This window comes from Callithrix jacchus, chromosome 7 (genome assembly GCF_049354715.1).
Source record: "Callithrix jacchus isolate 240 chromosome 7, calJac240_pri, whole genome shotgun sequence".
NCBI lineage: Eukaryota > Metazoa > Chordata > Mammalia > Primates > Cebidae > Callithrix > Callithrix jacchus.
This window is the reverse complement of record NC_133508.1, coordinates 145,338,713-145,365,017: the sequence shown is the minus strand read 5'-3', so window position 1 is coordinate 145,365,017 and position 26,305 is coordinate 145,338,713. Positions and strand designations below refer to the sequence as shown.

Below are 26,305 nucleotides of genomic sequence, written 5' to 3'. Positions count from 1 at the left end.
CCCCACTCTCTTCTGGCTTGTAGGGTTTCTGCTGAGAGATCTGCTGTGAGTCCATCGGGCTTCCCTTTGTGGGTAACCTGACCTTTCTCTCTGGCTGCCCTTAGCATTTTTTCCTTCATTTCAACCCTGGTGAATCTGACAATTATGTGCCTTGGGGGTGCTCTTCTTGAGGAATATCTTTGTGGTGTTCTCTATATTTCCTGGACTTGAATATTGGCCTCCCTGCTAGGTTGGGGAAGTTTTCCTGGATAATATCCTGAAGAGTGTTTTCCAGTTTGGATTCATTCTCCCTGTCACATTCAGGTGCACCTATCAAACACAGATTTGGTCTTTTCACATAATCCCATGTTTCTTGGAGTCTTTGTTCATTTGTTTACCCTTTTTTCTCTAATCTTGCCTTCTCATTTTATTTCATTGAGTTGATCTTCAATCTCTGATATCCTTTCTTCTGCTTGGTCAATTAGGTTATTGAAACTTGTGTATGCTTCCCAGAGTTCTTGTGTTGTGTTTTTCAGCTCCATTAATTCATTTATGTTCCTCTCTAAGTTGTTTATTCTTGTTAGCATTTCGTCAAACCTTTTTTCAAGGTTCTTAGCTTCTTTGCATTGGGTTAGAACATGATCTTTTAGCTCAGAGAAGTTTCTTATTGCCCACCTCCTGAAGCCTGTTTCTGTCAATTCATCCAATTCATTCTCCATCTAGTCTTCTCCCTTGCTGGTGAGGAGTTGTTATCCCTTGGTGGAGGAGAGGCATTCTGGTTTTGTGTATTTTCATCCTTTTTGTGCTGGGTTTCATCCCATCTTTGTGGATTTATCTACCTGGGGTCTTTCTGGTTGGTGACTTTCAGATGGGGTATCCAAGTGGACTTCCTTTTTGTTGCTGATGAAGTTATTTGTTTCTGTTTCTTAGTTTTCCTTCTAACAGTCAGGTCCCCCTGCTGTAGGACTGCTGGAGGTCCATTCCAGACCCTGCTTGCCTGAGGATCACCTGTGGGGGCTTCAGAACAGTAATGGTTGCTGCCAGTTTTTTCTCCTGTTATCTTTGTCCCAGAAGGATACCTGCCAGATGTCAGCCTGAGCTCTCCTTTATGAGATGTCTCTTTGGTTATATGGGGGTTGGGGAGCTGCTTGGGGAGACAGTCTGTCCCTTATGGGAGCTCAAGTGCTGAGCTGTGAGCTCTGTTGTTCCATTCAGAGCTGCTGGGCAGGTATGTTTATGTCTGCTGCAGCAGAATCCATAACTGCCTTTTTTTCTGCTCTGTCCCGGGAAGGTGGGGGTTTATTTATAAGTTCCTGTCATTCTGCTTCCTTTTTTCAGAGATGCCCTGCCCAGTAAGGATGTAGCCTAGTCACGGTCTGCCAGCAGAGGTGTTGCTGAGCTGCCATGGGCTCTATCCAGCTGCTGTGTGAACTTCCTTGCAGTTTTGTTTATAGGGGTATAGTTAGAACTGCTTTGGTAATGGCAGTTTGCCCCAGTAATGGTGAACTCTCTCTATAATGGCAGATTGCTTTGGTAATGGCGGACTTCCTCGGTAATGACGGATTGCTTTGGTAATGGCGGACTGCCTCAGTAATGATGGACTACCTGGGTAGTGGTGGACTGCCTCAGTCATGGCAGATGCCCTTCCACCCACAGAGCTGGACCGTCCTGGGTCCAGCTGTGCTTTCTGTGAAACTCTCAATCCAGAGTGTTTCAGATTGCTGGTCTTTGAGGGGGTGGGACCAGCCAAGCCAGATCACTTGGCTCCCTGTTTCAGCCCCCTTTTTTTCAGTTTAATGGGCGACTCTGTCTCCCAGGCATTCCAGTCGCCAGTTGAAAAGGCGCCAGAGTTTTTGTGAGGAGACCCACTGTGCCAGCTGAAACAGCTGCACTGGAGACTTGTGTTGCTTTTCTGCCCAGGAATCTCCTGGTCTGTGGGCAGTAAAAATTCCTTTGGAAATGTGGTGATCACTCACCCTCTGCGTTTTCGCTGGGAACTGCAATCCAGAGTTTTCCTGTTCAACCATTTTGGATCCTCCCTATGTTGAGCTTCAGTTGTTTTCATTTTTATTGGTCCTCCTTCCCTCTATTTTTTCCCAACCAGCATGCGTTTTTTTCCCCTCCTTTATTTCTAATTTTTTCCCTCTATCTTCTATTTGAGGAGGGATCACTAGTTTTGTTCTCTGGAAAAATATTCCCTGAAAACTCCTGGAGCGGTACCATGATCTGGTGTGGCGAGTTGTTTTGTCAAGAGTGTTGATGAAATAGGGGCAGGAGGCTCTTCACCTGCTGGTACTTACTCATTCTTAGGTTTAGGACTGTTTAGTGGGGGCAGTTCTAAGAGGACTCAAGCTTCCAGAGCTTTTGGAGAGGCTTGAATTGCTTCTTTGTACAACTTTTCCCATTTTTGTTTTGGAGAACAAACATGAGCTTACGCTACTGTTTGGAGGGTGGATGATGAAGGGAAGAGCCTACAAGTAAATAAGCTTTTCTCCAGCAGAGAGGAAAACAGAGTTTAGTTACATTAAATGATTTATCTAGAATCAAACAGATTGGCATTAAGATTATGACGGGGCCCTGGCTATCAAGATTTGAGTCAGTTTTTCCTTTTTGTCCACTTGGCAAATATTTATTGAGCACCTGCTGAGTCCAGCATTGTACTAACCACTGGGAATTGAAATGAGAGATAAGCCTTTGCCCTCAAGGAGCTTATATCAAGTAAAGGAAATAGACAATTATTAGATGATGAAATATGGTATAAGAGCTACAGTTTACTATGAGAATATATAATGAAACACTTATTGCTTGGGAACTCAGAGAAGGCTTGCTTGGTGAGGTAACAGCTGACTGGACCATTAGAGGCTAAGTGTGATAGGAGTGGGTCAAATGGACATGGAAGAGAGGAGGAGAGGAAGGGAAGGAGATGAGAAAATGCCCTGGCAGGGACAGTCGCCCACGCAAACTGATCAGAAGTGTGGATGTTACCCATTCAGTGAACTCAAGGCATTTTTTATGCAGCTGGAATAGAGATGTCCAGATTTTGGTGGGGTTCTATAAGCCAAGCCAAAGAGTTTATTTATGCTTATGGGCACAGAGGAAAGATGAAATGATTTAAACCGTCAAGTGACATGATTCTCTTTTTAGATTTCACTGGAGGCTATTCACAATGTGAATTGTTTAGGAATAAGATTAAAAGATGCCCCTTGTAGCCAAGAATAAGAAATAAAGATGGCTTCACCTAGGGTAGTTGCAGGGGGGAAAGGAGAGGATGGATCTGAACTATAAGAAGGGGAATCTAAGGTTGTACTGAGGAACAAATACCAGTGGCGAAAAAGGGCAGTGTCCAGGGAAGACAGGATCATGGCTAAGAGCAGGACTCTGACTCCTGGGTTTTATCTGAACTCTGCTATTCACTAACTGAGTGACTGGGTGAGAAACTTCCTCTGTGTTTCTCTTTCCTCGCTTGTAAAGTAAGGACAGCAGTATTAGCCACCTCATGGGGTTGTTGTGAGGACGAGCTGAGCTGACATCTTTAAGGTTCTCAGACGGCGCCTGGCAGAATTAGGTAGTGTGTCAGTGTTGCCTGCTGCTGTCATCGCTATTAGGACCTGTCATGATATCATTAAGATTTATTAATTTATCTTGTCCTAGTTAGTTGCTGAATGATAAGACTACTTTATCCTGACATTTTGCCATTTTTCTCCACAAAGATTAAGTTCTTCCCCGCAAGGATCTGCACCTGCTCTGAAGACATCAAAAGTGGCACTGTCCCCTTCAGCGACAGCCAAGAGGATCAACAGAGCTTCTTTGTCTTCAGGCACCACTGTAAGAAGGTAATTTTTCTCGCCCTCTTCCAAGGTGCTGGCTAAAGGTAAAGGAAGCTTGCAGCTGAAGAGTTTGGCTGTAGTTTTGTCAGAGGGGAGGGGACAAGGGAGAAGATGAGAAACCACAGAGGACCCTGTGATCTTTGGGGCTTCATTCCTGTCTTGCAAGGCAGGAGACAAGGCTGTGGAGGGAATGGGGTAGAGCATGCTCTTCTTCTAGTGAGTCTGCAACTGGCTTAGTGTGGGCTAGAAAATGGAGTTCAGTTGCATATATAAATGATATTGTCATTTCTCAGCTGAGACATTCAGGCAGGGGAAAACTAACCAAAATCGGTGGGGAGGTTTGATGTAGTCATGTGATTGAATATGTACTTACGTCTGCTTTTAACTCTCCCCTTATATGGCCCTTTTCCTTTGCTTCCCGTCCCAGGGTAAATAAAATTCCCAGATGTTCTATTTTGAGATCTGTAGTCAAAGTGTTTTAGCCAATTTCTTGGGTCCTAGTTAACTGCTTTTGACAAAGGAACATGATATGTATAATTCAAGGCTACATATTATCATAACATCAAGGTGATGAAGAAGTCACCCTGTCATCATTCACATTGATCGGAATTGTCTTCATCCTGTTCCCCTAATGTCATGAGTATGTGTTTTAGAAACATGAGTTCTGTGTAAGTATACACTGTTGTCTGTTTTTTCCCTCCTCATTTGTGTTTTCCATTCAGCTTTTCCATAAACTCCCGGCTAGCCAGTTCTCTAGGGAACTTGAATGCTGCAACAGATGATCCAGAGAACAAAAAGACCTCCTCATCCTCTAAGGCCGGTTTCACAGCCAGCCCGTTTACCAACCTCTTGAATGGCAGCTCCCAGCCAACTACCAGAAATTACCCTGAGCTCAACAACAATCAGTACAACAGAAGCAGCAACAGCAATGGGGGCAACCTGAACAGCCCCCCAGGCTCCCAAAGCGCCAAGACAGAGGAGCACAGCACCATCCTTCAACCCCCCTACACTGGGCTTTCTTCTTCTTCTTCAGCAAGATTCCTGAGCCGTTCTATCCCTGTAAGTTCACAGATACCACCTCCTGGTCCTCAGAACCCTGAATGCAACTTCTGTGCCTTGCCTTCCCAGCCCAGGCTGCCACCAGAGAAATTTAATAGCACCAAGGAAGCCTTCTGAGCGATGCCTTCCCTCTGTGCTGTGACACTGTCTGTGCACTACATTCTGCTGGCTCCTCTTCAAGTAAACACCAAGTTTCAGCTGGGTTTTCTTCCTTCCTTCTTTTTCTTCCTACCCCCAACTCCTTTTGAAGTAGTTTCTCTTAAAAGGGAAATAGCTTTCATTTTATTTATCATGAACGTTGTTGACTTCAGTTACTTCTCAGTTACGTTTTGAAGTCACTTTGAATATCTGGTGCTAAGCCAGGAGTGGACAGCATTTGCTGTGTGTGTGCTGGTTTGGGGAATTATGGTTTTTTCCACGTCACATATCAGTGAATGAATTTTGGAGTATGGAAATGTGGAAGGTGCTGAATGAACAGTATCTTCTTAGAACTAAGCATCAGGCTCTTTAATATTTCACTTCCTGCAAGAAACTGACTCCAAATAAGTGGCAAGTGAGAGATGTTTAGAAGAAGGGCTTATAGGTAGATACCTGTGATACAAGGGGACGAGCAGGCAGAGTATCAGGAAGATGTTTAAAAGTAGCCAGCACTCTTCTAGAGAGGAAGACCTCCAGACACATTTTACCAATGAGATCTCTGTTTAGGTTACCAATCTCTCTTTAACAATCAACATCACCTGGTAAGGTAAATGCTGTTGGTTAACTCCTATTATAAATTACTTTAATCACATGTTTTGATTGCCTCTAGGGGTACTGAGATCTATAGGAATGTGAGTTTTGATTTGAGAGGAAGAAGGACAAATAGGCAGGAGAAATCAATCCTAGGTATTAAGGAAATGTGAACATGGTTCGCAATACTGATTGTACTCAGGTCAGGAGCAAGCCCCAGGCGTCCCGGGAAGCTCTGGCCTGGCGGCCCTTAACACTCGCTATTCTTGAAGCTTTTTCTCAGCCATCCTTCAGGGAATGGCTGCTTCTGTAGAGAGGAAGTGAGGAGGGAAGGTGCTGGTGGCAGTGTGCTGCGTATGGCCCGCTCAGCAAAACAGGAGGCCCATGGTTCATCCTTAATGGCATATACTTTCTTTAGTCGGCAGTTTAGAAACCATGAGAATGGGCTGGGCTCAGTGGCTCACCCCTGTAATACCAGCACTTTGGGAGGCCAAGGCTGGTGGATCACCTGAGATGAGGACTTTGACACCATCCTGGCCAACATGGTGACACCCCGTGTATACTAAAAATACAAAATTATCTGGGCGTGGTGGCACACACCTGTAATCTCAGCTACTCAGGAGACTCAGGAAGGAGAATCCCTTAGAACCTGGGAGGTGGAGGTTGCAGTGAGCCAAGATTGTACCACAGCACTTCATGGCACTCTGTCTCAAAAAAGAAACCATAAGGATGTTTTCTAACATGAGAATGCAGTGTGTGTGTGTGTGTGTGTGTGTGTGTGTGTGTGTGTTCGTGTGCAGGTGCATTAGATTTATTACCACTCCTATCCCTACCTCAGACCTCTTTTAAAATTTTTTTCCACTCTGTCCACTCTCAACCAATTCCCGAGGAGGAGCCTAGCATGTCTAATTTTCCCAGTCCGATTTTATGATTTTCCTGATCCGATTTCATGCCTATGAACCATCATGCTTGGCCTTGGTACTAGTTTAGATTCCTTTACAGATTAGGGTCCCAGGAAACTGCCAGCCCATCTACTCCTTAATCTGATTCTGATCCCACTATATAAATTGAGTGTATAGGTATCATAAAAACTGAAATCCATGTAACTAAGGATTAGACGTAAAAAGATAATATATTACATTTTTGTAACTGTATTTATAAATCATATACTTCACAGCAGGCATTGAGTTTAGTCAGTGTTTTCACATACTGATTGTGGATCAGCCTCTTCGTTTGGATCAGAATGCAGATCTTTTCATCTTCACAAAAAGTGCTAGAGATATATAGATAATCATACAATCATGTGGTGCCTAATTATGTTTGGTCAATAACAGACCACATATACAATGGCGGTTCCATAAGATTATAATGGAGCTGAAAAATTCCTATTGCCGGTGACGCTGTAGCCCTTGTAGGGTTATAACTGGAGTACTCATGTTTGTAATGATGCTGGTATAAACAGAACTACTGTGCTGCCAGCCATATAAAAGTCTAGCAACACAGTTATGTACAGTGCATAATACTTGATAACCAATAACTGTTACTGGCTTATATATTTACTGTACTATACTTTATGTCATTATTTTAGAGTATACGCCTTTTCCTTATTAAGAAAAAGTTAACTGTAAGCCTCAGGCAGGCCCTTCAGGAGGTATTCTGGAAGAAGGCATTGTATTAAAAGAAATGACAAGGCCATGTGTTACTGCCCCTGAAGACCTTCCAATAGGACAAGATGTGGAGATGGAGGACAGTGATATTGAAAATCCTCACCTGGTGTAGGCCTAGGCTAATGTGTGTGTCTGTGTCTTCATTTTAAACACAAAATTCAGAAAGTAAAGACAATACTAAAAATGTTTAAAATAGAAAAAAATATAGGATAAGAATGTAAAAGAAAATATTTTTGTACAATATACATACAATATTTTAAACTAAGTATTCCAAGTGATTGGGGGTTGATAAAAAATAAAAAAAAATAGTAAACTAAGTGTTATTACAAAAGAATCAAAAATGAAAACAAAGTTTATAAAATAAAATGTTACAGTAAGCTAAGGTCAATTGATTAATATAGCTTAAGGGTACAGTGCTTACAAAGTCTACAGGAGAGTTCAGTAATGTCCTAGGCCTTCACATTCCCTCCCTACTAACCCACTGACCACCTCAGGTCACCTTCCAGTCCTGCAAGCTCCATCCATGGTAAGCGCCAGGTGTACAATTTGTAAATCTTTTACACCATATTTTTACTGTATACTTTCTATGTTTAGACACATGTACTTACCATTGTGTTACAGTTGCCTACAATATTCCCTACAATAACATGCCATACAAGTTTGCAGCCTAGAGGCAAAACAGGCTATACCATTTAGCCCAGGTATATAGCAGGCTCTACCATCTAGGTTTGTAGAAGTGCACTCTGTCATGTGCACACAACAATGAAATTGCCTAAGCATACATTCCCAGAATGTATCCTTGTCATTAAGTGACACATGACTGTATAAATACCTTGCAGATTACACGTGTAAAGATGTTGTGTAATCCACATTTATAGCTGAATGCCAGCAGCATTGGTAGCTTGACAAGAATAATGTTCTACTTTTTTGTTTTGCTTTTTGCTGGTCGAATCATGGGAGTATTCTTTAGACAATGTTGATCTCCCCTAATGATGTTTATATAACTTGCTTTGGGCTTTGTTCCATTTTTTTTTTTAATTTCTTTTCACTTCTCATCCCTCTTCTGGTTAGAATAGAGTGATTTTTAAATAATTGAATTTAAAGTAATAGTGTGGGCAGTTGCTGCTACTTTCCTTCTCTCCGCTCCTAAATTTATCATCTTATTGTAAAGAAAAGCATCTGTAAATTGAATTATCAGCACAACAACATTTTCTGCCCTCTCACCCTCCCTGGAAGTAAGAAGCAGCAGGTCTTTGTAGCAGACCCTCCCCGCTTTAACTTTGCCTAGAAAACAAAGTTTTCTGTGAGAGGGAAAGTTCCAAGTCCTACCTCTGCTGACTTGTGGTGGAAAAGCTAAATTATGGTGGAAATTCCCACTTTGTGTGGAATAAGATTGGAGGTTATGAGTTATTTTTGTTTATGGTCCAGTGCAGCTTGTCTAAATACTGGGTTTATTGTCTAAATAAGATCATCCTTCTAGTTCTAGCGCTTCTGAAGATGTGAGATTAGGAGCCTTGAAGAACTAGGAAAATCACTCAATAAAAAGGTTTGAAGGTTCTTGGGTAGAAAAATGAAGTCTGTATGACAATATCCTCCCAGAACCTTTAAGAAAGACCCAGAAACTCTTAAGGGATGGGGGTGATGGGTGTTTAGAGGGAATCTAATATTTTAAAAGCTACAATTAGCATCTCTTTTGAAAGCTGCAATTGCTCGCTCACTTTTTACAGCAGTTCAGCCCCCAGAAAAATGTAAAAATGATTTCCTTATTCTGTCATTAAATCATTTAACACAGAAAACAAGAACAAATGTTAAGGATTCCTTCTGGTTGTGACAGAATGCTGAGGAACAGTCAGATTTTATTTTTATTAATTTGTCCTCTTTTGCTAGTCCTGCAGTTTCTACTGCCCTGTGCGATGCAAACACAAGGTTACATTTTTGTTGACCCACTTACTGTAAAAAATGAGTTTCACTCCCTGACATTCAGAGGAATTTTCAAATGCTTAAGAAATGAGGGACATGTGATTATGGTGTAGGTGGGGTGGAAGTATTTTATTAAATTGAAATTACTTGTGGTATCTGCCTTGAATATTTGCTATGCTTTATTTTTATGACACTTAATCACTGGATTGCTAGTCATCTACATTGACCTTACCTGACCCTCAAGTCTGAGTTAGGTCATGGTGCTTCTCCCATAAGCCTCCCTACTTCCCATCTTGGTCTAAATCACAATACTTTTTTTTTCACTCTGAATTTGCATCATCTGCTAGATTATCTGCTTTATGAGGGCAGGGATGGTGCCTCTGGTTTTCATAGTTATATGCCCTGTGCATGGCATATATTAGGCACTCATTAAGTATTTGTTGATTGGACAAAAGGATGGATGGATGTTTAAATGAAAGAATGCTCTATGGGTTTAATAATAAAACTATACAAATAAGTAAAAGTTATTATAGCCTATGATAAGCTTTGTTATGCAGTCTTCTGTCTTTGAACATTTTCAGGGATATTCTCATGGTGGAGGTTGTAGGTAATGTCAATGGTGCCATTCATTGTCTCTTGAAATTTTTCCTTTCTTCTCCATTCAGTTGCTTCCTCATCCCTGTTGTGTTTCAGTCTTCCATGGTCTTCCTAACCTGTCTCTTTCCACCTTTAATACCTACGTAGGGTTGGCAAACTTTTTCTGTAAAGGGCCAGGCAGTAAAGACTTTTAGCTTTGTGTCCCAACTATTCAACTCAACATATAAATGAAAGGTGTGGCTGTGTTAAATAAAACTTTATTAACAAAAATAGGTGGTGGGTTGCATTTGGATGGTGACCTGCAGTTTGCCACTCCTGCTTCAAAGCATTGCCAGAGAATAGATCAGATTTCAACATCTGATTTCCCTGTTCAGAAAAGACCAGTGGTCCCTTGGTGCTAGAGTGTAAATACGGACTTTCTTTGCCGAGCTTTCAGGCCCTCTGCACTGATTTCTGTACTGTATTTTTGCACCAGCATTTACCCGGCTTGTTCTCTCATCCTCTTCTCCCACTGTGTTCATGCCTACTGCTGGCCTTTAGGAAGCCCTTTCTCGGAAGCCCCCTGCCCTCCTTACCAATTTCTCATCTTTAAATAAAGACATACATTACCTTCCATGTCCTCTGTGAAGCTCTCCCCAGTAAGTTGAATCCATCCTATAATTAGTACTTTATTTTATGGTGTATGCTATTACATATGTGAACATCTATATTCATTTATGTATTGTCTGTGTATATAAGAATTGTCTCCAAATTTTAACCTTCCTTTTGCAGACATTTCAAAAAGTTCTTTTATAGTTCATGGTTTCTAACACAGTACTGGTCACAGGAGGGAATTACAAATTCAACACTCATTTGGTTGAATGTTGAAAGCAAAATGGAAGTGAAATATTGTGTGCTTCCTACTTTACCTTAGCATTCTTATACGATAGTTGAAGTTGGCTTACATGTAGTTCTCTTTCTAGTGGTAGTAGCTATTTTTATACTCAGCTGACTGTGTGGATGTTTTCCATCTCAAATTTGACCAGTGTAAGAACAGCCTTGGTAGCCTATGAACAGGTTAAGTTCTTTTGTTTCTAACAACAGGCAGAATATATACGTATTTTAAGGAGTTATTAGTCTTTAAAGTAGGGCCTGGAATAAGATCGAAATATTGGAGTCTAGCTTTATAAAATAACCAGTTTGATGAAAATCTACTGAGTGATTGGCACTGCACTAAAGCGTGGTTCATTTTTGCTTTGGAATAATGTTAGTGCTGACAGTGATAAACTACTTTTTGATTATTTGAATATCCATTCACAGTAACGTGCTAATACTTTCCAGTGGTATGTGATAGTGTTTCCCAATGAAAACTTGATGTCTTTTCCCTCTGCCTAGTCTCCATTTTAAAAATTGGTCATCTTGTCCTGATTTTAAATATGACACTTTTATTAGTCTGCTTTTATTGCTATTAAAAAATGCCTGAGTCTGGGTAATTCATAAATAAAAAAGATTTATTTGGCTCACAGTTCTGTGGGCTGTACAGCATGACGCCAACAATTTGCTTGGCTTCCTGTGAGTCCTCAGGAAGCTTACAGGTATGGTGGAAGGCAAAGGGGGAACACACGGATCACATGGCAAGGGGGAACAAGAGACAGGGAGGATGTGCCAGGCTGTTTTAAACCACCAGATCCATGTGAACTCATAGAGTGAGAACTCCCTCGTGACTGAGAGGATGACACCAAGCCATTCAGGAAGGATCCACTCCCATGACCCAAGCACCTCCCACTAGGCCCACCTCCAACATTGGAGTCACATTTCAACAGGACATTTGGAGGGGATAAAACATCCAAACTGTATCAATATTTATTCATTTATTAATTCATATTAATATTACCATTAAATATTAACTACGTGCTAATATTTACTACAGTTAACGATTACTATTAGCTTTCTAACCTTCTGTGGTATATTTAAGTTGCTGTGGTTTTTCATCTTTCCTCTTTGTTGTGGCATTGCTTTAGATTTGATGTAATTTTTCAGCCAAGGGATATTAACTATATTATATCAAGAACACGAGCTCAATCTCAGTATTGAACCACATCTATGGCATTCATTCAACATTGCGATTTTTTTCCCTTCCTCAGGGGACCTGAGAATGTTTACTTGAGAAAGCATCAAATCGTTACAAGGTCAGCATGGTTGAGACGATGCCTTTAAATTTGCATATAAGCTATTTATATGTTTGCAGTATTGGCACATATATATATATATGAAACTATAAGTTTCCAGTGTTAAATAGTGGTTTATGTTGATTTTCTGTATAAAGCCTGTCAGCTATTTTTGACTCTTTATTTGAAAAGACTTGAAAACATTAAACTTGCTTTAAGTGATAAGGTTGATCAGAAATATATAATAGGTAAGAATTAATATATTCTCAGTGTATTAGAGTTGTGAATTGCCTTGGTTGATTAGCTTAATTTTATACTTTGTTTCTTATGTAGTATCAATAATACTACTAGGTCAGTAGGAAAGAGTCTTATTTTAATCTTGTGTCTTATTTTTTGGTTAGTAGTAAAAGAAAGCAAGTGCTTGTCATATTCCTATAAAAGCTGGCTGGGTACAATGGCTCACACTATAATCCTAGCACTTTAGGAGGCTAAGGCAGGAGGATCACTTGAGGGCAGGAGTTTGAGACCAGCCTGGGCAATACAGAGAGACCCCATATATTAAAAAATGAAATTAAATGAAATGGAAGCTTATCCAATTGATAAAATTATAGCTAATATTTATGTAAGTGTCTACCGTGAGCCCAGTATTTTTTGGTAGAGCAAGGTAAGATGAAGACATACAAGCCATTGTCCTCCATTAAAACCTTCATGCAGGAATCTTTTGGTGAAAATGAGTTGCTCTTTCTGTTTTGCACGGCTGCCAGAAACCACTTAAAATACTAGTTTCCTAATGTAAGCCTTTGTTTAATAGCTTCTGTGGTCGAAGAATAAAACTAATCATTGTAAGTTTTTTTTTCTTGAAAGTCTACAGTTTCACCATAATATAGCTAGATACGGATTCATTATAATTTATCTTGCTTGGCACCAGTGTGTACTTTCAATCTTAGTTATGGAAAATTCTCAGCCATCTTTTTTTTGTAGAGAGAGTGTCTTGCTATGTTGCCCGGGTTGGTCTCGAACTCCTGGCCTCAAGTGATCTTCCTGCCTTGGCCACCCAAACTGCTGGGATTACAGGCTTGAGCCACCACCCCTGGCTCCAATATCTTTTTGGATATTGCTTTGCTGCCTTTCCTCTTACTTTCTCCTTTTGCAGTAACTCCCAAACTTCTTTTTTTTTTCTTTGAGATAGAGTCTCACTCTGTTGCCCAGGCTGGAGTGCAGTGGCACAGTCTCGGTTCACTACAACCTCCACCTTCCAGGTTCAAGCAATTCTCCTGCCTCAGCTTCCTGAGTAGCTGGAACTACAGGTGCCCGCCACCACGCCCACCTAATTTTTGCATTTTTAGTATGAATGGGATTTCGCCATGTTGGCCAGGCTGGTCTTGTACTTCTGACCTCAGGTGATCTCCCCACCTTGGCCTCCCAAAGTGCTGGGATCACAGGAATGAGCCTCGGATTACAGGAATGTACCTGGCCAATAGTCCCTAGACTTATATTGGAGCCTTTCAATCTGTCCTCAATATTTATTACGTTCTGTTTTATATTTTTCAGTTCCTAAGGTCTAGCTGTATTCTGACTGAATACAGCTATTTTTCAATTCATGAGTTTTCTTTAATGTGTCCATTCCACTGACCTTTGATTTCATGGGCTTTATCTTTCTCTTCCAGCATTTCTAATTTGTTCCTTTTGATAGCTATCTGTTCTCATATGAGCCTGCCTGTTTTTGTTTTATGGCTTCTTATTCTTTGATTTTTTTCACCTGGAGGATAAGACATTTGTATTGCTTTGTCATTTGCATCTCCCATGTGAGAGTTTGCCTCGTGGTTGCAGACTTTGTCAGTCCTTATAATGTTCATTTTCCTTGCGTGTTAGGGAATTTTAGTAGGTAAATTCACATTGGATGGGAGTTTTTGTGTGTTTCCTCTCTGTTTTTCCCTCCTCATCTGCTAGCCTTCTTGTCCACACTACCTGATCATATAGGCCTTTCAGTCTAGAAACAGACCTTAGTGACCCAGGCTCCTATCTCTTGGTGAGCTCCTCTCAGGCAGGGATGTGGCTCCACCTCAGCCCTGGCCAGAGGGCAATGGTCCCAACTTCTCTCAGCCTCCTTCCCCATGTGGGAGAGCCTGACTCCAGCCCTCATTTCACACCAGGGGCTTTCGACCTGTGTGCCCACAGGAATGCAACACCTGGCCACCTCTGCCGGCTTCCAGCTGTGTAGCCAGAGTCCCACCACTGTCTTGATTGTTTCTGGGCCACAAAGATGTTGACCTTGCTTTTAATTTCTGCTGTGCCTTTTCATTCTTCTTCATCTTTAAAAAATATTTAATACATGCAGAGGGTAGTTTGGAACGTACTATCTCGACATGAAGTAGGTCCAGTCTCGGCAGCTTGCCAATCAGTGCCTTTTCAGCCTTCTGCAACCAGCTCTCCAAACCCATTTCCCTACACTCCTGAGCATAAACCTTCTGCTTCTGCCAGGCAGTTTCTAATGCACTTGAATGTGCACGGCTCCTCCTGCCTCTGTGCTTTTCTTACATGCTATGTCCCCAACTTGGTCTCCCTTCCTCCTTCCCATTGCTTCTCAGCATCTTTCCTTCAGGGGTTGGCCTAAGTCCAACCTCCTCCTCTGCGAAGCCTTTCTTAACCTCACGAGACCAAAGTCATCATGATGTTTGCTGAAGTCATTCTGTCTGTATTCATTATTGATCATCCTTATCCCTCTCTCTGTTGAGAGCCACCTATCTTGTTCATGTGGGCCTTGAATCCCCACTGAATTCCTTGGTTAATTTGAGGTTAGAAAATATTTTTTATTTTTGATATCTGCGAAGCATCTAGCATTGGGCCATGCTTACCTGTCTGATTGTGGGTATACTCAGTCCATACTTGATCTTTTCTTTTTCTTTTTCTTTTTGTTATTATTATATTTAAATTCTGGAGTACATGTGCAGAACATGCAGCTTTGTTACGTAGTTATACATGTGCCATGGTGGTTTGCTGCACCCATCATCCCGTCATCTACATTAGGTATTTCTTCTAATGCCATCCCACTCCTAGTCCCCCACCCCCTGACAGGCCCTGGTGTGTGATGTTCCCCTCCCTGTGTCCATGTGTTCTCATTGTTCAACTCCCACTTATAAGTGAGAACATGTTGTGTTTGGTTTTCTGTTCTTGTGTTAGTTTGCTGAGAATGATGGTTTCCAGCCTCATCCACGTCCCTGCAAAGACATGAACTCATCCTTTTTTATAACTGCATAGTATTCCATGGTATATATGTACATTTTCTTTATCTAGTCTATCATTGATGGGCATTTGGGTAGTTCCAAGTCTTTGCTATTGTGAACAGTGCTGCAGTAAACATACATGTGCATGTGTCTTTATAATAGAGTGATTTATAATCCTTTGGGCGTATACCCAGTAATGGGATTGCTGGGCCACCTTTTCTAATATTGTGTAGATCGTTTGTTTCTTCCAAAAATTTAAATTTTACTGTGTGTTTGCGTGTGTGTCGGAGTTTTAACTTAGAAAGGCATGTTTTTATTGCAACTCCCTCTTACACACAGATACACATGGATGTGGATGTGCATGCATGTGCAAACAAGCACAGACACTCGTACATTGCTTGTAAGGTCCTTGGATTTGCCCCTAACAGAAGCTTTTGGTCAATGACACAGGCTCTCTTTGACAGTGAATGTCTAACCAACTCAAAGGTTGATATATGTGGGAGAGAACTGTTGTTATCAGTTTAGAAGTAGATACTTTCTCTCTTGGGCAGACTGCTGTGAGTCCTTCAGCCTTCTGTTATGAAAAAGCAAGTAGACCATAAGAAAAAAATTAAGAAGTCTCCATTTGAAAGTGAGCAAAATAAGGTTGACCCATTCCATCTCGTTTTCCCTTATTTACTCTTTAAGTACAAACTGCTTACTCTCTGGTAGCTCCGACATGTTTATGGTTAAGAAGAGAAAGGCTGTATTCCTACTTCCTATTAGGAACCTCGTTTCCACGCTCTCCTCTCTGTTGAAAACATCATCCAAGCATACTCATCTTTTTGTCCTCATCACTGTTATTTCCTCCCTTCATCCCTGGGAGACTTTTGCTTCTACTTTTTAGCTACCTGGACACTGCCAACTTTCTGGACAATGGTAACATTTCTTAACCATTGTCGTCACTGACTGTTTCTTGAATACCTTCTATGTGCCTGGCAGGGCATTAGGTACTTTATATCCATTCTCTTATTTATTTAACCTGCTGTTTACAGATGGGGAAATCAAGACTCAGAGTTGCAATAACTTGCCCAAAGTGTCACAGTGATCTTATTTTAAACTTGCTTAACTTCAGTTATCTTTATTTTTGTTCACTTGAAAATCCATTTAATAAACCTTCTTATTGCTTAGCACATTGCTTCTGACATCTTGAATCCTGCCAACCTCCTTTAAACACTTCCCCGTCCTCCTCACCCTGCTCTGTGACTTCTTTCTGACCCTGCCTGTTTCCCCAGCCGTCTCAGTTTACCTCTTTCCTTCTGTAGCCTGCATAGTCATTTTTGCTTCCTTTTTCCAACACTCTCACTTCTAGCTGGACATTCTGTAACCACTTGATTACGAGTCTCCAAAATTAGATCAATGCAGCCATCTGTTGCATCTGTTCCTCATCTCTCCCCTCAGAGCACTGTTGGAGAAAATCCCATAGCTTTGCCAATTGGCTCCATCTCAAATGTGTTTCTAATTTACCCGGCCCTTCAGTCCTCCTAATTAGTTGTCTTATCCCTCTTTGGCTCCTTTTCTCTTTTCCACCTGGCTGTTACAAAACTTTTTCACATTTTTCCCAACACAACCCCTTCCTGATCTTCAGAGCCTGTTGACCCTGCCTTGAGGTCTGCTAAGAACGAAGAATTTATCAGAAATAATTTCCTCTAACTGCCCTCTTCTCTATCTCAAAGTTTATCTGCATCTGGACTCATCCATTTCTTCCTTCCCTTTTAAATCCAAAGAAACCTACAGTTTTCCCATGGTAACTCTACCCACCTGTACTGTTTTCAGACTCTCCCATGAAGTTGCCCCATCCCCTTCCTTCCCCTTTTATATCTTCAGCCTCTTACCCTCCAATTGCAGGTCTCCTCACCTGCAAATGTGCACATCCAAATTGGTAGGCTGGTGGGGACTGGGGAGGAGTCTTCCCTCAGTGCTGTCTTCCTCTCACACTTTCTCCTTTATGGCCAAACCTGGGGAAAGAGAAGCCTACACTGCCCCCTCCCTTGTCTCTTTGGTGCTCTTCGCTCTGTAGCCGGGAGGTGCCCCCTCATTCTGGTGAAAGTCTCTCCACAGATTACTGCCCACTTCTTCAAAGCCAGATCTGATGGGCTCCTGTTATCCTTCTTCTCCTTAGTCTACCTGTAGTATTTGACAATATTGGCTACTTTTTCCCCTGTAATTTCTCTTCCCCTTTGATTTTTTGAATATTATTTTCCTCTGTTTTGCCTTTCTTCCCCCTTAAATCACTGCCTTCCTTTGCCTGCCCCTTAATGATTCTCCTTATATTAGCTCTTTGCTCTTTGGGTAACCTCCTGAGCATTGGATCTACACCCCCAGCTTCCTCTGGGTGTTACTTGAGGTGGAGAGAATACAGGTTCCTTCCCATTGCCAGCTCCTCTTTGGTTTCTTAGCCAAATCATCTCATCTTTATTCATCCGGTCATCCAAGCTGGATATTTGAAGCCATCTCTGACACTACTTCTGCCTACCTTTCCCTCTGTCACACCAGTCACTAAGTTCTATCAAGTCTCCCTCTAAAATACCTCTCTGTCCCTCCATTCTTACCACTGCCGCCCTAATTAAGGTCTTCATGAACTGTCATATAACCCTTTACATTTTCTTCCTGTCTCTTGCCTTTAATCTCTTCTCTGCACTGTTGTCAGTGTTAAATTTCTAAGACACAGAGTTAATCGAATCCTTCTCATATTTGACATTGTTCAGTGGCTCCACTCTGCCTATTGGGTCAAGTCTGGCTTCCCTGGCTTGGCATTCAGGGTTCTTCCCTGTTGGGCCATGTGCCTCCCTGCCAGCCTCCTCTCCAGCAGCTCTACCTGGCACCTGACCTGCAATTTGCAAGTATGCTATCCTCTGTCTTGAGCCCGAACCCTAGCACTTTCAGTCCACTCTGCTTTCTCTCCTTTCTCTGCTTGGTTTTGTATTTCTTGAACTGGCTCAATAGTTGTCTTTTTGATAAGCATTTGCGACCCATCCAAACAGAATGTCTTTTCCTTTCTCGACTCTCCGTGGAGTGCTGACACTCTCATATTATAGTCAGTTACACATGACTCTCTCTCTTCTGCTTTCTTTTAAGCTTCTGAGAAACATCTTTGTTTCCTGAGGTTCCATAGTACAGTATAAGTGCCTAATAAATATTTATTGAACTAAAAGTTGTTGGATAATGTATCTGGGTTCGTGAATGTTAAGCTAAAGTGCTTAGGAGCCTGGGTCTCATTCTTAGGATATGAAGTACTAACAAAAAGCAAAATAAGTTTTAGCTTTAGCTTTAAAATACAGTAATCTGAGAGTTGTGTATTTTTTTTCTAGAAATGTGGCTTACTAAAATAAGAGAAAATAAATTTTAACTGGGTTTGCATCAATATAATTTTGGTATTCAGATGAACTGAAAACACTCATGTAATGGTTGACTGAGTCAAGATGGGTGTCAACAATCTGTCATCTAACAATCGAGCTCTTTGTGATTGTTGAAAAGCATATATTAAATTTCTCCAGAAAAAAGAATCTATTAAAAGTCATGTAGGAAGGTGAAAGACTATTTTATATAGCATTCTAATGAGCCCAAATTGGCTTGTTAAGTCTTGAGGTCCCTGAAATGCAGTGAACACTATGGAAAAATGTACACACATCTTTCGAACCTGATTTTATCACTATCCTTAGTCTTTTTATCTTAATATGATGCCAATAAAACCATATCCAGCTACATTTCATCTAGTGTTATTGGAGCAAAAATGTATCATATTAACAGAGGCAAACTCTTTCAGTGCTGTACATATTGGGCACAATGTACACCACTTGGGTGACAGGTGCACTGAAATTGCAGACTTCACCCCTAATTCATCCATGTAGGCAACAACCACTCATACCTCAAAATCTATTGAAATAAAAAAATAAAAAATACTTTCAGTATCGTGAAACCAGAGTTACGGAAATAGGTATCAATACACACATTTTATGTGTTAATTTTTAATAACACCCAAACTGGAAACTCTTTTAGAAAGGCATAAAGAGACACAGAAGTACAGAGGCAGTTATGGGTGTATTTATTTTGCCCTGGTGTTGTGTCTGTTCATTAAAACTTAAGGCTCTATAGTTATGTATTAAATACCATGTTGCTAAATATGTATTTTTTCCTTTAATTTCAGTCACATTAAAACCAACCATTTTTTTCGGTGCTTTCTGCCTCTGTAGTTCGACTTTAAACCAGGGATAGCTAGTGGTCTATTTTTTCTTCCTTAAAGGACTTGGGAAAGTGCAGGAAAGAAAATGTCAGTGTGGCAAAAAGTCCATGAACATTTTGAGTCAGGATTTCGACCTTAGTAGGATGCTAACCTTCCAGGCTGTTGGGTCCTTTGGATCAGTTATTTGAGCATTAAGACACTGTTACATTCATTTGCTGTCAAGGACCTTAATCTTTCATCATTCTTTATAATTTTCTATTTTTGATAGCTAATGTATTTTATTTATTAACCATCTGTACAATATTTATATCTATAATTATTAGACATTTTCCTACCGTGATTAGGTAACTGGGCTGTTTAAAAAAGAAACACCTCCAGAATAGCTAAAATTTTAAAGTTACTACCTACATCTGCCAAAACAGATTAGTAGCAAATTTCCAGAACAGAACAAATTGTCTTGATCTCCTTACCTAACACTTTGTTTTATGTCAAATCTTACTCCTTTCAGAGAACAAGACTTCTTGATGGAAGCTTCTATTTTGACATAAAAATTTTGGGGGCTGCAAATGTAAGGCAATTTTATCCTTATTTTTTGGGTTGAATATTGCTACATTTTTAGTTTTATGGTATTCATACAATAATAATACCATCTATTCATAATACTCTTGATCTGGTCCTAACTCACAATAACTCTGTTGAACTTACGAATTAAATGAATTTGAATATTATATTTGAGAAATTAAAATCTCTTGGTTACATAAACAAGAGCTAACTTATAAAATGATATTTATATTTCAGGCTTCGTTTTCTTTATAACCATCTCCATTGTCATTGCTATAATTCATTTGGTATTTCAGATTCATTAACTCATTATGGGTAACAGCAAAAAAAATTGGCTAAGCAGAATTAAAATGTTTAATCAATCATAATACTTAAGCATGGATGTTCTTACAGTGAAAATTTCTTTTAAATTTAGAATATTGCTGAAAATTCTTTGGATTCAGGCCTGATGAAAATCAATATTTTTTTATTCACTCAGCATCATATGTTGCCTAAGGTCATTATTTGTCAAAGGGTGATAGAGAATGTTGGATTGAATGAATATGTAGTGATCACAGGACAAATGCTAGCTGTCTTGAGGCATTAAACTATGGTAGCTAAAGGTTTGAGCTTTAGAATCAGACTGCTAGGGTTCAAATTCCAGCCCCACCAATTCTTAATTACATGGATTGGGGCTAATTACTGCTTCATGCCTCAGTTTCCTCATCTGTAAAGTGGGTTGTCTGAAACATTTAATGTGTGAATACATATCAGATGTTTAGAACTGTGCTTAGCATATAAAAAGTACTTAAATACCTAGCTCAGAAAAATTGACCTGTCAAGTAATATATCTAATGTATTAAGAACTGTAGATAGTTGTATTTAATCTATTTTTAATAATAAAATCAATCACAATAATACTGTTCATGGAATTCAAAATATATTTGCCTTTTTATGATAGAAAATTAAAAATGCTAGCAACTGGCCATTGTCTTTTCTGGGTTATTAGCAATTTTACAATACATGCACATTTGGAAAACATTTTATATAGTTGTGACTACAACAAAAGCATGAAGTTATTCTTTGCTATGATGTGTATTAAGTCAAACCATGCACTCGTGGCTTATCCATTCTATCTAAGATTTCAAATGGAGAATACTTGTGTTTTTCCTTGAGGTTTCCTCAACTGTAGCCCAGTACAAATGACCCAGAGAGACCCTCAATACAACCCTGTAGGATAACCATGTGGTACTTGAAGTTTAAGTATTCCTGTCATCCAACACTGTTGCTCCCCGAGTAAAAAGGTCTCATGGTGTTAATTATGCTTTTGTTAAGTGAATAGTGAATAGATCTTGGAGACTTTAACAATTCTCTTCTCCCTTTAGTGCATTGCTTTATTTTATTTTTTGAGACAGAGTCTTGCTCTGTCAGCCAGGCTGGAGTGCAGTGGCACGATCTGGGCTTACTGCAGCTTCCACCTCCCAGGTTCAAGTGATTTTCCTGCCTCGGCCTCCTAAGTAGCGTGAGCCACCATGCCCCGCCCCTTAGTGCATTTCTATTAAGATTTATATTTTAGATTGAAAATGAAAGGAAGTTAATTGTTACAAAATACTGATGTCAGACTAATTTGCTAAGCCCTTTTTGCTGATCTTTTATTTCCCTTTCCTTTATGCCATGTAAAGAAACCATGGAACATGTTTTGTTTTGCGGACTTTGGTAATGTATTTTTTTTTTTTTGAGACGGAGTTTCGCTCTTGTTACCCAGGCTGGTGTGCAATGGCGCGATCTCAGCTCACCGCAACCTCCGCCTCCTGGGTTCAAGCAATTCTCCCGCCTCAGCCTCCTGAGTAGCTGGGACTACAGGCACGCGCCACCATGCCCAGCTAATTTTTTGTATTTTTAGTAGAGACAGGGTTTCACCATGTTGACCAGGATGGTCTTGATCTGTTGACCTCATAATCCACCCACCTCGGCCTCCCAAAGTGCTGGGATTATTGTGTTTTTATCCCCTACTACCTAACAGATACAATTGATGTTCAGTAGTTATTTGTTGAATGAATTGAATTGGTGGGACAGAAGGTCCAACCATTATTTGGCCAAAAGGTGTTTGCAGAGGCCTGCAGGGCCAGTTAGGCAACATTAGAGAGCAAATTAGGGGGGTGGAAAAAGCAATAGCGGGGCTTGTGGTGAACTGTATCTGAGGCTGGATTAAACACCAGCCAGAGCTTGTGAGTTCTGTGTGAAAGTAAAGGCTTTGGCCAGAAGACTAATGAATATATTCTCCATATGAATGGTAGAAATCTTTAAAATGTTCTAGACTATTTCTGTTTTCCAGTTCACTGAGTGCCATGATTCATTTAATAAATAAGTAAATAAATAAATGAATATATGTGTGTGTTTATGTAAATATATATGCACACATACATATTTGCCCCCTCTATATTGATGTACACATAAAATACACTCTAAAAAAGTTGGTTTAACAAAGGTTGTTTGTCTAATGTTTATTTGCTACATTTCTGTTTATTGATAATTGATAGAGCTTGCAAAATCAACTTTGTTCTAAGTTATAGGCAATTTGAAGAGTTTATCATTTCTGTTAGTGACAACATGCACAACTTTACTAACTGGAACAAAGTAAAAGTTAAATATTCCCAAGAAAGCCCTAGCTGAGTTACACACACACACACACACACACACACACACACTTTTGTGGCATTCTTACAGGTGGGGGGCTTAATTGGCTCTGCCCTCTAACAGAGGTTTCTTAGAAGAAACCGAGAAAAAGCAGCTAGAAAAATGTTTATGCTCTCTAATTGCGAGTGTGGTAGCTGGTGTCCCTCAAGTGGAATGTATATAGGCTTCAACGCTTTTGACCAATTTCACTGCACTTTCTCAGGGTCTTTCTTCCTTTATTCCCACTGTGGGTTCAGGTATGTTTATAGGATAGTACTCTAATTCTTGATCATCTTGCTCCTGTTTTGAAGTCTTAGCATGAGCCACATATAAGAAAGTCAACCTGCCAGTCCTTTTCCATTCTTGCTACAGCTCTTGAAACTGGCACTCTTGAAAACCACCTCTCACCTAATCCTTTCTTAACACACTGTTAACTTTACACTACATATATTACTATTTAATGTTGACACCATTGTCTTTTCATTTCATGTCTGTTATGACATTGTGGCTTTTATTTCCCTTTGAGGTCAGGGACCATAACTTGTTGATGCACTGTGTTAATAAGGACCTACTAAATGGCTGTTCATAGGATGTAAAATTCACTGTGATTTTGAAGCTGAGTAAAGATAGCTTGAATCCTTTGTAAGTTCTTGGGAAAATAGACAGATTCTTTTTTATTGACAACCTATATCATCACCAAAATGGACCTGTCTTACAATTGATTAGACCTGTTAATAAAATGTTACAGACTAATTTGAGAAATAATTATTGGGTGGGAGAAAAGGGCATTTGCTAGAAAATCAAGTAAACTTTATTGTCTTCAGGCATTCAACTGGAAGAATTCAGCAAAAATGTTGTTAATATTTAGATTGATTTATGTTCCTTTTTCTAACCACTGTTTTCTGCTAAAAAAGTAACTATTTGACAAACTTTTTGCAACTCTCTCTTTTCTCTTTCTGGTTTACATCTGTTGCCCAGGCATTCTGGTTACAAATCACACTCATACTCCTTTTGTATATTAGTATCTACTATGATGTGGAAGAACTTGTATTGTTTACTTGAAAATTGCCTGTTTATTAAGTTCTGACAGCAAGACTCTTCTGCATGAATGTTTTTGGGTCTTAAGATCAGATTTCAAAGCTGGTAGTACTTCGTGTCTCCTTAAGGGAAAGGATTTGTAAGGTATTGATTATATTCAAGCATTCTTAAGGAATTTATTTAAATGGCTGCTAATTCCTCATTAGAAGCATGCCATTGATATGTACTGAATTAAAGTATATATCACCTCAAACTATATTCTAGTCATCTTTAATTTGTTACAAGTATCTATTAATATTTTTAAATAAAACTCAGTAATTGCAGAAATGCTTAGAGATGAGTTTAGGCCGCCTATCAATTTTTAAAATTAAATCTTAATTTTTAATCACATAAATAAATCAGTATACCTTTTAAAATATAAAGTTTTCTTACGATCACTTTGCATAATTGAATATCTCGTTCTTCCTTAGCTAATGCTTTGTGTGTCTTTTTGTTTCTATTTTGGCTTAGTTTGTTTCACTGTTCTTTTATATAATAGATCTAAGCTGCCTGTGTGGAAGGGAGAAGCTGCATGACTTGCTGGAAGTTTTAAATGTGATGGAATTTAACCTCAGTTTATGTCTCTCCCTGCACAGTCCCTTCAGTCTGAATCTGTTCATTACTAAGGCCTTGCCGCTCCAGTGAAAGCTGTTCTTCTCTTAGACCCAGTTTCTTCATCTGGACGAGCAGTGGAGAGGGAAAGCAACTTGTTGCTGGAAGAATATCTCTGCCTTCTTACCTTAACTTAAAGAGAGCACTAAGATAACACCTTCAAGAGACGTGAAAACAGAAAACTGGTTAATGACTACTATAAGTGCACTGAAACTATGTTTATGGAGATTTCCATACTTTAAAAGACAGTTTTAATGTTGAATTTGGTATTTTGAAAGGTTATTTTTAATGTATTTTGGTAATACGATTTACATGTACAGTGTTACATTATATATGTATTGTGAACTTTAAAAGACTATTTTGCTAAATTTATAAATATATAAAATTATGTAAAAACTAGACTATATTTTGATTTAGATTTTCCTGCTGTTTGCTACCAAAAATTTGTATTTTAAATCTATTTAGTTTTAGTATAGTTTTGTCTCTAATGAATAAATAATTCCTTTTTATTAAGAAAAAGTAAAGGAGAAAGGTTTTAGAAAGTGATTTTTGTGCTCCCACTATAAATACAGCAAATCAGTTCATTCTTTTGGTAAGTCAGTTTAATTTAACTGAGTTTATCAGAAGTCAATCTATTTAACTGAGTTTACTGGAGTTTATCTCCATAATAGTGTGGGATGGCTGATTTAGGACAATTCCCTTTCCCATTGTTTTTGTTGCTGAGCCTGTTAGAGTTAGTTTTGCATCCAAGGGTGCTTTAAGAAACTTAGCATGCAGTGGAAGATCAGAATTCACTGCATATTTCTTTTGAGAGCATGGTTTTTCTCTGTGAAATGACTCAGTATTCCAAATGTTTTTCTTTCCTTCCTCCCTTCAAAAGAATTCTTAATCCAATTAGAATATCCTGCTTTGGGTACGAGGTTGTTGTTGCCTGTAATCACCCATGGTTTGACACCAGTTTTAAGTCAATGGAGAGAAAAAACTGAAAAAGGTGCTGCTAAGTAGTTCTCTGTATTAAAGGAGATATTTTTAAAACAGGGTACAACCCCCTGCTGCACATGCTAGCATACCTGGAACCTAATATGAAAATGAAAGGACCCTTATAGGTACTCACAGCCCTTTCATGTAAGTATGATCTGATATGTTTAGGTCTTCAGAAGCCTGTAGGTTTCATTTCTGTGAGGAATCGAGAAGCCTTAGGTCCTGATATCCTTCCAGGCTGCTTGAGGATGGACTGCTTTGGCACTGAAAGTGCTAGTTAAATGGATTCATATGAAGTGCTTTACTCCCAACCATTGCGTTATTTATAATGTATTTATTGGGGGGTACCTTGAATCTATTATGTGTACTTCATCAAAACATCTTGTTCATATTTGATGTTTTTAAAAAGGCATTTGAATGAATGTTTGACTCAGGTTTGTTAAGTTAACCTTCAATAACCACAGTACCAAAAATTATACCCAACTGCTGAAAGAAATGAATTGTATGATTTAAGAATCAAAAACTAAAATAAGTTGAATTATATATCTTTTCTAAAGTTGAAAAAGTAAAATATTTTATTATGTGTTATAAAAATTGGTTAATTGTATAGGAAGATGATAGTTTTTTTCAAGTTATCATAAAAGGTAATTCAGATGATATTTGAAAAGTAGGGGAAAGGGAACCATGTTAACAGTTTTAGTTCTGTGAATACTAATTTGTGTGACACTATTAAAATGATAGTAAAGTTGACTACTGTAAATGTTCTATAATTATGTGTGTATATATGTCATATGTATATACATGTGTATGTCTTAAATTACTTTACACATGTACATACATAGACACACCAAGAAGTGGATGTATATAATATAGAAAGTATATAGCAAAGTAATTCTACTCTGATAATAAAAATTGTTTGACATGTATTTTGTTATGAATAGTTTATCTTCCAAAAGATATTTTGGTCTATTTTAAAGTGTAGAAGAATACACTGCTAATAAATAATAAAAGTTTTATGCAATTTACTCATTGTTTGGCTTTTATAATT

The 26,305-nt window shown here is 39.3% G+C and overlaps 1 protein-coding gene across 12 annotated transcripts in view; it reads left to right on the top strand.

The window, feature by feature from the left end:
* The window catches only part of CDC14A (cell division cycle 14A), a 194,244-nt gene extending 167,962 nt beyond the window's left edge, over positions 1-26,282 (top strand). For 8 of the 12 annotated variants that reach the window (XM_035252281.3, XM_078332645.1, XM_078332647.1 and 5 more), the window contains 2 exons: positions 3,690-3,812; positions 4,529-24,254. In XM_035252281.3, coding sequence (XP_035108172.3) covers positions 3,690-3,812; positions 4,529-4,982 — 577 coding nt within the window. In that variant the 3' untranslated portion in view covers positions 4,983-24,254. The other 4 variants (XM_078332648.1, XM_035252283.3, XM_078332649.1 and 1 more) reach the window with 1 other exon arrangement.
* Positions 26,283-26,305: the final 23 nt, after the last annotated feature.